General features: G+C 44.7%; 1 protein-coding gene across 1 annotated transcript in view; it reads left to right on the top strand.

Moving 5' to 3' along the window:
• Positions 1-13,052, top strand: part of RPRD1A (regulation of nuclear pre-mRNA domain containing 1A) — a 145,802-nt gene that overhangs the window by 88,935 nt on the left and 43,815 nt on the right. The window contains exons 5-6 of the mRNA XM_082259865.1: positions 8,430-8,556; positions 8,643-8,818. Coding sequence (XP_082115991.1) covers positions 8,430-8,556; positions 8,643-8,818 — 303 coding nt within the window. The remainder of the gene's footprint in view (positions 1-8,429; positions 8,557-8,642; positions 8,819-13,052) is intronic.

Consider the following 13,052-nt stretch of genomic DNA (forward strand, 5'->3'; position numbering starts at 1 on the left):
AAAGGAACACCTTCCCAATCCACTCCGAATCATAAAAATAGAAGGAAACAATCTAGTGCTCTCTGTTGCGGCAATAACACTTTATTTTGCTCAAAAATATTGCACTTACATGGATCCCGAATATTGCAGGCATAGATAAGGAGAGCGAGCAGCGCGCTGGATGGTGCCTGGTTCCTGGTTCCCGAGTAGTTTGTTGGCCGTAGGACCGTGTGACCAATCCCCCGTACGCGTTACGACTTGACGTAACGCGTACGGGGGATTGGTCACACGGTCCTACGGCCAACAAACTACTCGGGAACCAGGAACCAGGCACCATCCAGCACGCTGCTCGCTCTCCTTATCTATGCCTGCAATATTCGGGATCCATGTAAGTGCAATATTTTTGAGCAAAATAAAGTGTTATTGCCGCAACAGAGAGCACTAGATTGTTTCCTTCTATTTTTATGATTCGGAGTGGATTGGGAAGGTGTTCCTTTTACCCCATAAGTCATCAGTGCAGGCGTTTGCTGGAGGCTGTAGTCCGGTGTACTGAGTTCATTGGCTTTACATCGTGGAGATTGCTTCATGCTTTTTGACCCTGTGGGGTCAAGTTCTGGAGGTGAGAGGCAGATAATGCCGGGTGATGGGATCTTATGAGCACTGAAGTCACACTTATTGTCTATTCACCGGATCACTAGTGGACTTTGTTTTTACCGTCTTTTTACCACCTTATGAACTTCTTTTTATTCATTATATGTTTTTATTATTATTGGTTTTTAAAAAGATTGCTATTTATTGCTATTAGACTGCGCTACACTATTATATACAACGAGTAAACTACAAGGTAAACAAGTTATCTGTTTTCCTATACAAGTAAGTATTTTAATTGCAGGTGTTAAATGTGTCCACTTAATTTACATATACAGTATTTTATGCTGAGTAAATTGTCTGTATGATGTAGCTGACCTACTGACCCAAACCCCTTCTACTTTACAACCTATTTTGATGTATATGCGAAGGATTTTGGAAAGCGGAAGATAACAGACACTGACTACATTACAAATGTTCATACAGTGTAACTGGTGACACTGCTTTTAATGACCATTAATACTTATCTATAGCCTATTTTTTCTTTTCTTTTTTGATTTTGAATATAATGAGGAAGGGATTTCTCTTGCCCCCTCTGTTCTGGGAACAACCTTTTACCAGACAGGAAGTGAGGGAAAATCTGCAACAGACACACACACAATAATAAAAAGCTGACAGTGGTTCATAGCATTTCCCTACTTAATATATTTAACAGACCAAAAGGGGCAAAATGGAAGGCTCATTGTAAATGTTAACATACACTTTACCCACCCCCTTCCATAGTTATGTAATCTATACATACAATACCAATTCCAGAAAAGCTGGGACTCTGTGTAAAATCTACATTAAAAACCGAATGCAATGATTTTCAAATCTCGTAAACTCATATTTCTTCACCGAAGAAAATCTAAAACCTCAAATGTGTAAACTTGAAAATGTACTATTTTTAGAAATATATAAGGTACTTTTGAATATGATGGCAGCAATACATCTAAAAAAAGTTGGGACAGAACCACATATGAAATTAGTCAAAGCGTGATATGCATGGGGACATTCATAGGTAAGGTCCTCACCTGATTACCTGCATCATGAGCAAGTAGATCCAGTCCCAGAACACCATGTGTGTGGTATGCAGGATAGACATGCGCCTGCCAGCACATGTCTGTCCAGTGGAGGTAGCCAGCGCCTGCTGGCAACCACAGCCACTGATGTGTGTTCCCCGCCGATATGTGCAGACACCGGGACCGGCGTTGCACGTGTTGGTCAGGAGGCGTGTTGCCGATATATACAGGTGGCTCCGCCCCAGGAGGGGAGGGGACAGCAAGGGAAGAAACTTTCCCTATAGTATATCGCAGCTCCCTGGACCAGACAGACCACTGCCACCAGAGGGAGCACATCCATCATTGCAGCTACAATTTGTATAAATATTGTAGTAGTAAATTAACTAATTGAACCAATGCTGAACTACTGCATGGTATAACTGAGGCAGTGCAGGACCATAAGGTGGCCTTTCCTGAAAAAGTCATCATCTCAATGAGAGCAAGTCCCTCTCTAAAACATGAATATATCTTTCAGCATTGATGGTGCCTTTTTAGATGTGCAAGCTGCCCATTCCATACACACTATTGCACTACCATACCATCAGAGATGTAGGCTTTTGAACTGAGCATTGATAACAAGGTAAAAGGAGTCTGGAGGACGCGGCACCCATTTTTGCCAAAAAGAATGTCAAATTTAGATTAATCTGACCACAGAACACTTTCTCACTTTGCAACAGATCATTTCGGCCCAGAGAAGACAAACATTCTTGTATCAATCATGTTCAGATATGGCTTCTTCTTTGCATGATAGAGCTTTACCTTGCATGTTTTGGATGGAACGGCCTTCTGTATTGACAGACAGTGATTTTTGGAAGTGATCCTGAGCCCATGCAGTGGTGGCCATCACAGAATCATGCCTGTTTTTAATGCAGTGCTGTGTGAGGGCCTAAAGATAACAGGCATTCAAAATTGCGTTTTGGCCTTTACCTGTGCGCACAGAGATTTCTCCTGATTTTTGGAATCTTTTGATGATATTTAGATAATGATATTTAGATATTTACAAGGGGAGGCCAATAAATTCTTACCCTCACCAAGATCCAGATGTGCTAGGGATCTGAAATTTAGTCCACTGACTCTTCCTTCTCTACATATCCACCTCCTATGGGTACACATTTCTCACATCTGTGGAACAGACCTTTAATACCATCTGCGTAGAAGTATGCAGATTTGGAGGAAAACTAGCTGACAACATGAGCTTGCTGGATGAATGTTGCACCTTAGCCTTTTTGGGCGTGGGCGATGAAGCATGTTTCCAAATTATACTCATTTTTTTAAATCTCAGGATCATATAGAATAGATATACCCAGCTTTCATCCATGGTCACTAATCTGTTTAAAAAGCCCTCCTCATCTTTGTAGTACAGGTCCAAAAGGCTTTGTGCACATTCCACTCATTGCTGTTTTTGGAAAGGTGTCAGTAACAGTTTCCCCTGCAGATTTCAGATCCCTAGCAAATATAGATCATGGTGAGGGTAAGAACTTATTGGCCTCCCCTCATATATAAGATAAAGTCTTTGCAATTTTATGTTGAAAAGCATTATTCTGAAATTGTTCAACAATTTTTAGATGCAGCTTTTCACAGATTGGTGAACCTCTGCCCATCTTTACTTCTGAGACACTCTGGGGTTGATTTACTAAAACTAGAGAGTGTGACATTTGGTACAGCTGTGCATTGTAGCCAATCAGCTTCTAAGTTCAGCCTGTTCAATTAAGCTTTGACAAACAAAAACATGGAAGCTGATTGTTTTCCATGCAGAGCTGCACCAGATTTTGCACTCTACAGTTTAATTAAATCAACCCCTCTTATTCCCTAAGATTCCCTTTTTATACTCAGTCATGTTACTGACCTGTTGCCAATTAACCTAATTAGTTGCAAAATGTTTTTCAAGTTCTTCTTGTTAGCACCACTCACTCGATAGCCCTGTCTCAATTTTTTGAGACGTGTTGCTACCATCAGTGTCAAAATTAACTTATTTTAGATTTCGATTCAGCTGTTCAGGTTTGTATTTGCAGCGTAGCATTAAAGCCAGCCATACATGGATCGAAATGTGTCCAGCTCAGCAGGGACAGGCCAAATTTCAATCTATGTATGCGGTGGGTGGTTGTGCAGAAGTGCATCTACCATTTGACTGTGCAACTGCCCTGTCAGATTTTTGACGCTCGATCAGTGCAGTGTATTCTGATAGTGGGGAAATCTCCTTACGGTCAGACTATAAAGGCACAGCAGGGGGATTCCCCCATCCACATCGAGTGTGTGGATGGGAGAATTAAGTCATTATTACATACCCGCTGGTTGAAAAAAAAAAATTAATCGTCTATTGGCTGCCTAAACCAGGTATCTGAAACTGTGTCTCACCAAAGATATATATATGTGTCTGTGCAGATACTTTGTTTACTGCCTCTGCTCCCTCTGCCTTGCTTTGCCCTAGCTAGCTGCCTTGTCAGACAGCTGTGCAACAGAGGTTGCCCTATTTGATACCACATCCAGTCTTACAGCGAACCTAGAAAGTTGGGACAAAGTATATGTAGCTTCAGTGCCACCCCTGCACTCTATTAATGCTAAAGTAGCACAGATTGTGCTCCATTAACTTCTTCCCTAGTCACAACGGCTGGGGAATGACGTAGCTAAAACCAGAAGTGAGGAGAAGCTTGTCACTTCAAGGTTTATTCTAGGTAGGAGAGATCAGCAAACCGATGTTCGCTTGGCTTCCTCCACCCTATCTGCTAACTTCCACCATGGATGTCACAAGTTTCCTGGAGGGACAGATAAGCCTGGAACACATTTCGGGGATGGCATATTACTGCACTTGTGGAAGTGAACTGCAGTAACAGTAGGCAGTTTGTGTTCACACCGCCGCTGCTGATGAATGACACACAGTACATCAGTAGCAATGAAATGGTTAGGTTTTAATGCACATGCCTAGTAGTAACACAATTTTATTACCTTCCTGCCACTACTGTGCATGCGTGAGGTATAGTCATTTTCCCAAAGCAAACACAACCTCAATGTCCTCATCATGTCTGCACAACCCACCTTTGCTCTCATTATCTCCCCTACATAGCTATCTAATCGCCATACCTTTACCCCTTTTTCATGCACCTGCACGCCCCCACTCCTACTTTAATCACCGCACTGTACTCTGTGGGTATAAAAGATGCATACCTGCATGTCCCCATCTTCCAATTTATTTACTTTGCTGTGGATCATTTGAGCTTTTAGTTTGTTGTTCTGCCATTCGGTCTGTCTTCTGTGTGAAAAACTCACGCAGTACAGAGGCTTTTGGAGAGGACTGCAGGCTAGCCTCTTGCCTACTGACTATGGGCCCTGACTTTTAAAGAAACACTACTCTTTGTCAGGTGTATGCTGGGGGGGGGCCTTGGAGTAATGTTACTATGGATTCAAGTCCATGTCTCCCCAAGACACACAGACTCTGGGACTCTAGGCCCGGTAACCATGCTAAAGGCCTAGATGGCACATTATCAATAAGGACTGCTCCACACAGTCAGACTCATAACAGATACTAATATTATCAGCTTAACCACCTGTCTTCCACACATTGCTAATTGTAATAATTAACTCACCTATTGTCTACTGTGGGGATGTGTTTATACTTGTAATAATGTGTGTTGCACTTTATGAGTTTGATGCCGGCAGTGTTCCCTGGAGTGAGATCCTGATTAATCAAAACATTGTCTGGGTGTCTATTCCCATTCAGCTATTGTTTCTGTCTGGTGACTATTTTGGTTAACTCTTAAACGATCCTTTATGATGGGATCAGCCTTGTGTCAGCTGTACCTCTTTATCTAAACCATTGTGTGATGTATTGGGTAAATATTTGGGATATTGTTCATGTAGTGACTGACATACTTCTCAAGTGTATAAAACGCCTGTATTCTTGTTCAATAAACAGTTCTTATTCTGTTTTGTTCCAAAACTGGTATTGCCTAGTTCTTGGGGTAACTATAGCCAGATTCACGGGTCTCGTGTTCCAGAGCTTAGGAAGCAGCTTCTTGGCAGCGATACCCAGTCCGGGTATCTGGAGTCCGTCATATTCTGCACCTCAAATATTCACCAAGGTGCTGGCATTGCTGTTCTCCAAGGGAATTCCCATTGTGGGATATTTTCGAAAAGATGTTAGTGGACTATGAAGCCATGCCCACTCAGGCTTTGCAGTGGTTTGTCTGGGTCCTGAAATTCCATCCTGGAACTAACGCCTCACTTAACCACTTTACCACCGGAGGATTTTGCTGTCTTCCGTCCAGGCCACTTTTTGCGATTCGGCGCTGTGCGACTTCAACTGACAATTGCGCGGTCGTGCGACGCCGTACCCAAACGAAATTTACGTCCTTTTTTTCCCACAAACAGAGCTTTCTTTTGGTGCTATTTGATCACCTGTGCGATTTTTACTTTTTGCGCTATAAACAAAAAAAGAGCGTTTATTTTGAAAAAATAACAATATTTTTAACATTTTTTTATATGAAATTCCCCCCAAAAAAGATGTAAAAACCAATTTTTTAAAAAATTTTTGGCCAATTTGTTTTCTGCTACCTATGTTTGGTAAAAAAAAATCGCAATAAGCGTATTTTGATTGGTTTGCGCAAAAGTTATTGCGTTTACTAACAAAGGGAAAGATTTCTGTCATTTTTGGTGTTTTTTTTTTAAACGCGTAATGGCGGCGATTTGCGATTTTTTTTTTTTTTTTTTTTTTGTGGGACTGCGACATTGCGGCGGACAGATCGGACCCTTGACTGACATTTTTGACACTTTTGGGGGTACCAGTGACATTACTGCAGTAATCAGTGCTATATATATGCACTGTTACTGTAAAAATGACACTGGCAGGGAAGGGGTTAAATTTATTGGAGAGGGAGGGGTTAATGTATGCCTGGTGCTTACTGACGTGTAGGGGGGGAGGTGACTGAGTGAGTCATGGACAGATCGGATGTCCAGCTATGCTGAACAGTCCGATCTGTCACTCCCTGTCACTATGGAGATCCGCCCGCTTGTGTTTACACAGGCGGGCGGATCTCCACACTAGATCCCCGGCGATCGGGGCAGAGCGCCCGACTCCCAACTCCCGCTGTGAATGAAAACAGCGGGAGCGAGCCTCCGGCGGCGCGCAAGCGCCGCCCAGAAGGGGAGTGTCTGACGACGTTAATATTACGTCGTCAGACGATAACGAACCACTTTGCCGCAGTAGTACTACCGTACTCAGTCGGCAAGTGGTTAAAATATCTGGGTCTTGACAAAATATCAGTTAACTATAATTTGCTAATATACTTACCTACAAATCAATCTTCCCATTACACTCAATACATCCACCTCTAATTGTCTTCCCGAATTAAGCATGAAAAGTTGCCATATTTTGCCTTACTTTTAAATGTAACCCATGTAATTTACCTCCTTGTTGTTGTAACTGCAATATTTTTGAACCTTGTACCTTCCCTATACTTTAATAAACTTGTTTGGAAAAAAAAAAAATGTCTGGGTCTTATTCTAGACACTTCTTGACCTATAATGTTCCTTCCTCTAGGGAAACTTCAAATTCTCCACTCCCAGACTTGGACTTAGTCAAGGAGTCTGACCGACTCTTCACTTCTGAATGCGAGTCCTGGGACTGATGGTTGCCTCTTTCGAGATGGTCCAATATGCTGAGTTCCACTCCAGATCCTTACAACACAACATTCTGTCAGCTTTAGCTATGCAGAAAATTGTCGGGCAAAACATCCAATCAGATGCAGCCCCTGTTTGAGTATTTTGACAGCTGCAGGTGCCGGCAATAGCCACCACTGGGAGATTCCTCCATCAACACTGTTTATTGAGGATGCAGAAATTTACAAATTTCTCCAATTCAGTCTGTGGGGCTGAATGAGCGAATTCTTACAGTGTGTGGTCAGCCTAAAGTGGTAGTGAACTGCAAAAAAAGAAAACAAAAAATCTTCTCCCTGCAAGTTAAGTACATAATGTGCTAGTATGCACCACATACTAGAACATTTTGAAGGACTTACCGCAAAACAAAGCCCTTCAGCAGAGCACTGTCACGGCTCCCCGGGGCTTCCATCTTCACCCGACCTTTCTTTCGGGTACGCGGGCTGTGGCCACGTGACTGGCTGACCTGCGATGACGTTACTCCTGCCCATGCACACGGGAGTCACACCTGCGGCATGGCTCTCCATAGACGGCATGCCGTCCATTAAGAGCATAGTGAACATGCGCCGGCGCTGCTAACCTAATATCTGCTAAACAGTGCACATCTAGGAGATATTTACTGTACTTACAGGTAAGCCTTACCTGTAGGTAAAAATCATGAAGAGGCCTTTACTTCCATTTTAAGTTTCCTTATGTTCTTGTTTTAAATAGGAGCCAAAGATTACACACTGCTTTATAGCTGTGGTCAGTAACTATATACAGTGTTAAAATTGCATTTGCGTTACTGTTCATGCAACCCAGAATCTTGTTAGCCTTTTAACAGCCATCAGCCATCACATATTTTGTTCAGTTTCCTATCTGCCAGTCTTTACAAATGCTTATCTCTTTCTGATTTCCCAAAAGTTATTGCAGTTAGGCTCTATGTGTTAATAAAGCCTAGATGTATGCAGGTATCTAAACTGTAAATCGCACAGTATCTGTCAAAGCGTTGCTTGATTTAATCTAATATACACCATTATTTAGTAAGAATATTGGTTTAATACTGCTTTAGAATCAAAATCCTACTGTATATGGTGTATTTTAAAAGCTAAAAATGCTCCTTTTTTGTTCCAGACTACAGATCTTATACGGGCCCTGCAGGAACTGGAAAATGCAGCTTCTGGAGATGCAGCTGTGCATCAGAGGATAGGCTCATTGCCAATAGAAGTACAAGATGTGTCACTTCTGAACAAGATTACTGGTGAGCATTGGATTATTTCAATACCAAGTATTCTTTAAGGACTCTTCCTGGATTTATGCAAAATGTTTCTTTTTTTGACTATTTAGATAAAGCTTCTGGAGATCAACTTGCAAAGATGGTGGATGATGCTTGCATGCTGCTTGCAGATTATAATGGCAGACTAGCAGCAGAAATAGATGACCGAAAACAGCTGACCAAAATGCTGTCAGATTTCCTGCGATGTCAAAAGGAGGTTCTCGATGAGAAGGAACAGCAACTAGAAGTGCGTACCTTTTTCAATTTTTTTTTTTACATTTCTGTTACAATATATTTTTTAACAAGCTTATAGACAGCCTTTTATTGGGGAAAAAAAAACTTTGATAGTCAGATAACTTAAACGTTAGATCAGTGCTACTAAGAGAATTTTAACCCATAATTGGTAAAAGTATAGCTACAAGCAAAACTTTTTTTTTTTTCAGCTTTGGATTGAGTGGAAAGGGATTAGAACACCTGTTAGTTTTTAATTTTGTCTGGGCCCCTGTTAGGGAGATTAATATCACAGGTATTTCACACTCTCTATTTGTCCTGTTTACTGTTATCATTGAAAGTAAAAGAAAATCCCAAATTTTGGGTTGACAAAAGTACACAAATAGAGGTAAAAGATAAAGCTTACAATAGGGACACTAGTTCTGGTGACACACCAGAATTCCTCTCACTTCCTGGTTTGGCTATGGGACAGGAAGTGAAGGTAAATCTCCCAAATAGAATCTAAATGGCAACAAAAAAAAAAAAAAAACTGACAGGGATTATACCCTCCCCTACGCTATCCAAAATGAAAAAAAAATCTTGCCTTTAGTTACACTTTAAACATGTAACACATTGGGGAGTATTTATAAAAGAAATGCAGAGCTATTCATCCTGTCAAACTGCATGTACATTTGTTCTATTCAAATGTAAGCAAAAAATTATAGTAGCTAGGCATTTTTCTCTCCAAGTTGATAGTTATTCCTGAGACAGAAGAATAACTAGATGAAGCTGACACTCATATGAAATAAATACTAAGTTACAATGATTATTTTCCTAATTCACTCTATTGTGCATGAAAATAACATTCAACCAGGAGAGAAACTAGTCTGATTAATATTTGTTTTTGGTTACATTTGCCCAGGCTAAATGTACATGCAGTGTTCACAGATTAGTCTTAAAAAAAGTTCATTAGTATGAAACAATGTTTGGGGGTGTATTACCAAATTTGAATAGGGGTAGGACAATCCTATTTGTATTTGGATGGTCAAATATAATAGTTTGCTGTGCTTCGGCAATTTGGCCCTGACCTGATTCCATCTCTCATGTTAATTATCTAAGTAGATACTGATTAGATATGGAAGGTTGTTGGTTCATATGCATAGCACAGTTGTAAGTGAATATGTACTAAAAAAAAACAAAAAAAAAAACAAATCTGTTAAAAATAAAATAAATTAACATTTCCACAAGCAGATTAAGGGTGTAACTCTAAAAACGTTTCATTTCATGCAAGACTAGTAAATGGTAAGTAAACTTCCATACAAGATGAACTCCCATTCCCCTGTCCTTTCCAAAACACTCCAGAGACGGTCCCACAGCACCCTGGTGGCATCTATTGTATGAATGTTTACAGGGGCGGACTGAGAACCCTCAGGGCCCCCGGGCAAAAAAAATTAGGGCCCCCCTTCCAGGCCCCACCCATGTTCCGCCTCCAGCCAACCCTTGCTCCGCCTCCAGCCACACCCACATCCCACCTCCAGCCACACCCACATCCCGCCTCCAGAAGAAGGGGAGGAGAGCGGACGTGTGTCTGCTCTTCTCCCTCCCCTCTATCTGGCGGCACCTGCTATGCCAGGCCCAGGCGCAGGAGATGGGCAAGCAGTACTCAGGATACACAGTTGAGGGAGGAGGCACTATAATGGGGTGCAGTGTTGCCAACCCCCCTGAGTGAAATTTACTGAGAGGGTGTCCAAAAATTACAAGACAGAATCGCATGAAATTTACTAACTGAGCCATTTTTTTTACAGACAATTCAAAAAATTACATAAAATGGCTAATTTCAGTGCAAAACAGTGCAAATATCAATATTTAAGCTATATATTGTGTTAAGTGTGAACTCTGCGGACCCTGACGTAAAAGAGAACATTGTGGACCCTGATGTAAAGGAGAACTCTAAGGACTCTGATGTAAGAGGCTGCGGACTCTGGTGTAAAGGAAAACTCTGATGTAAAGAGTCTCTGGTCACCACAGCCCCCTTTACACAAGAGTCCATAGAGCTCCCCCTTACATTACTGTCCACAGAGACTGCATACAATGCACAAGAGATGGTCAGAGACTGAGGACATGGCACAAGAGATGGTCAGTGACTGCATACATGGCAAAAAGAGGTGGTCAGAGACGGCATCAATGGCAGAAGAGATGATCAGAGACTGCATACATGGCACAAGAGAAGATCAGGGGCTGCAAACATGGAACAAGAGACGGTCAGTGACTGCATACATGGCACAAGGGGCGGTCAAAAACTGCGTGCATGGCGCAAGGGATGATTTGAGACTGTGGGCATGGCACAAGGGGTGGTAAGAGACTGTGGGCATGGCACAAGGGGTGGTAAGAGACTGTGGGCATGGCACAAGGGGTGGTCAGAGACTGCGGGCATGGCACAAGGGGTGGTCAGAGACTGTGGGCATGGCACAAGGGGTGGTCAGAGACTGTGGGCATGGCACAAGGGGTGGTCAGAGACTGCGTGCATGGCAAAAGGGGTGGTCAGAGACTGCAAGCATGGCACAAGGGGTGGTCAGAGACTGCAAGCATGGCACAAGGGACGGTCAAAAACTGCGTGCATGGCACAAGGGACGGTCAGAGACTGTGGGCATGGCACAAGGGCCAGTCAGAGACTGCGGGCATGGCACAAGGGGAAGTCAGACTGCGGGCATGGCACAGTGGGTGGTCAGAGACTGCGGGCATGGCACAGTGGGTGGTCAGAGACTGTGGGCATGGCACAAGGGGAGGTCAGTGACGGCGGGCATGGCATAAGGGGACAAGGGGTGGTTAGAGACTGTGGGCATGGCACAATGGGTGGTCAGAGACTGCATGCATGGCACAAGGGGAGGTCAGTGACGGCGGGCATGGCACAAGGGGTGGTTAGAGACTGCGAGCATGGCACAAGGGGCAGTCAGAGATGGCGGGCATGGCACATGGGGGAGTCAGAGACTGCGGGCATGGCACAATGGGTGGTCAGAGACTGCGGGCATGGCACATGGGGAAGTCAGAGACTGCGGGCATGGCACAGTGGGTGGTGAGAGACTGTGGGCATGGCACAATGGGTGGTCAGAGACTGCGTGCATGGCACAAGGGGCGGTCAGAGACGGCGGGCATGGCATAAGGGGACAAGGGGTGGTTAGAGACTGTGGGCATGGCACAATGGGTGGTCAGAGACTGCATGCATGGCACAAGGGGCGGTCAGTGACGGCGGGCGTGGCATAAGGGGACAAGGGGTGGTTAGAGACTGTGGGCATGGCACAATGGGTGGTCAGAGACTGCATGCATGGCACAAGGGGAGGTCAGTGACGGCGGGCATGGCACAAGGGGTGGTTAGAGACTGCGAGCATGGCACAAGGGGCAGTCAGAGATGGCGGGCATGGCACATGGGGGAGTCAGAGACTGCGGGCATGGCACAATGGGTGGTCAGAGACTGCGGGAATGGCACATGGGGGAGTCAGAGACTGCGGGCATGGCACATGGGGAAGTCAGAGATGGCATGCATGGCACATGGGGGAGTCAGAGACTGCGGGCATGGCACAATGGGTGGTTAGAGACTGCGGGCATGGCACAAGGGGCAGTCAGAGACGGCGGGCATCGCACATGGGGGAGTCAGAGACGGCGGGCATGGCACAATGGGTGGTCAGAGACTGCGGGCATGGCACATGGGGGAGTCAGAGACTGCGGGCATGGCACATGGGGGAGTCAGAGACTGCGGGCATGGCACATGGGGGAGTCAGAGACTGCGGGCATGGCACATGGGGGAGTCAGAGACTGCGGGCATGGCACAATGGGTGGTCAGAGACTGCGGGCATGACACATGGGGGAGTCAGAGACTGCGGGCATGGCACAATGGGTGGTTAGAGACTGCGGGCATGGCACATGGGGGAGTCAGAGACGGCGGGCATGGCACATGGGGAAGTCAGAGATGGCGGGCATGGCACATGGGGGAGTCAGAGACTGCGGGCATGGCACAATGGGTGGTCAGAGACTGCGGGCATGGCACATGGGGGAGTCAGAGACTGCGGGCATGGCACATGGGGAAGTCAGAGATGGCATGCATGGCACATGGGGGAGTCAGAGACTGCGGGCATGGCACAATGGGTGGTTAGAGACTGCGGGCATGGCACAAGGGGCAGTCAGAGACGGCGGGCATCGCACATGGGGGAGTCAGAGACGGCGGGCATGGCACAATGGGTGGTCAGAGACTGCGGGCATGGCACATGGGGGAGTCA

The sequence above is a fragment of the Pelophylax lessonae genome, assembly GCF_965119305.1.
Source record: "Pelophylax lessonae genome assembly, chromosome: 5".
Classification (NCBI taxonomy): domain Eukaryota; kingdom Metazoa; phylum Chordata; class Amphibia; order Anura; family Ranidae; genus Pelophylax; species Pelophylax lessonae.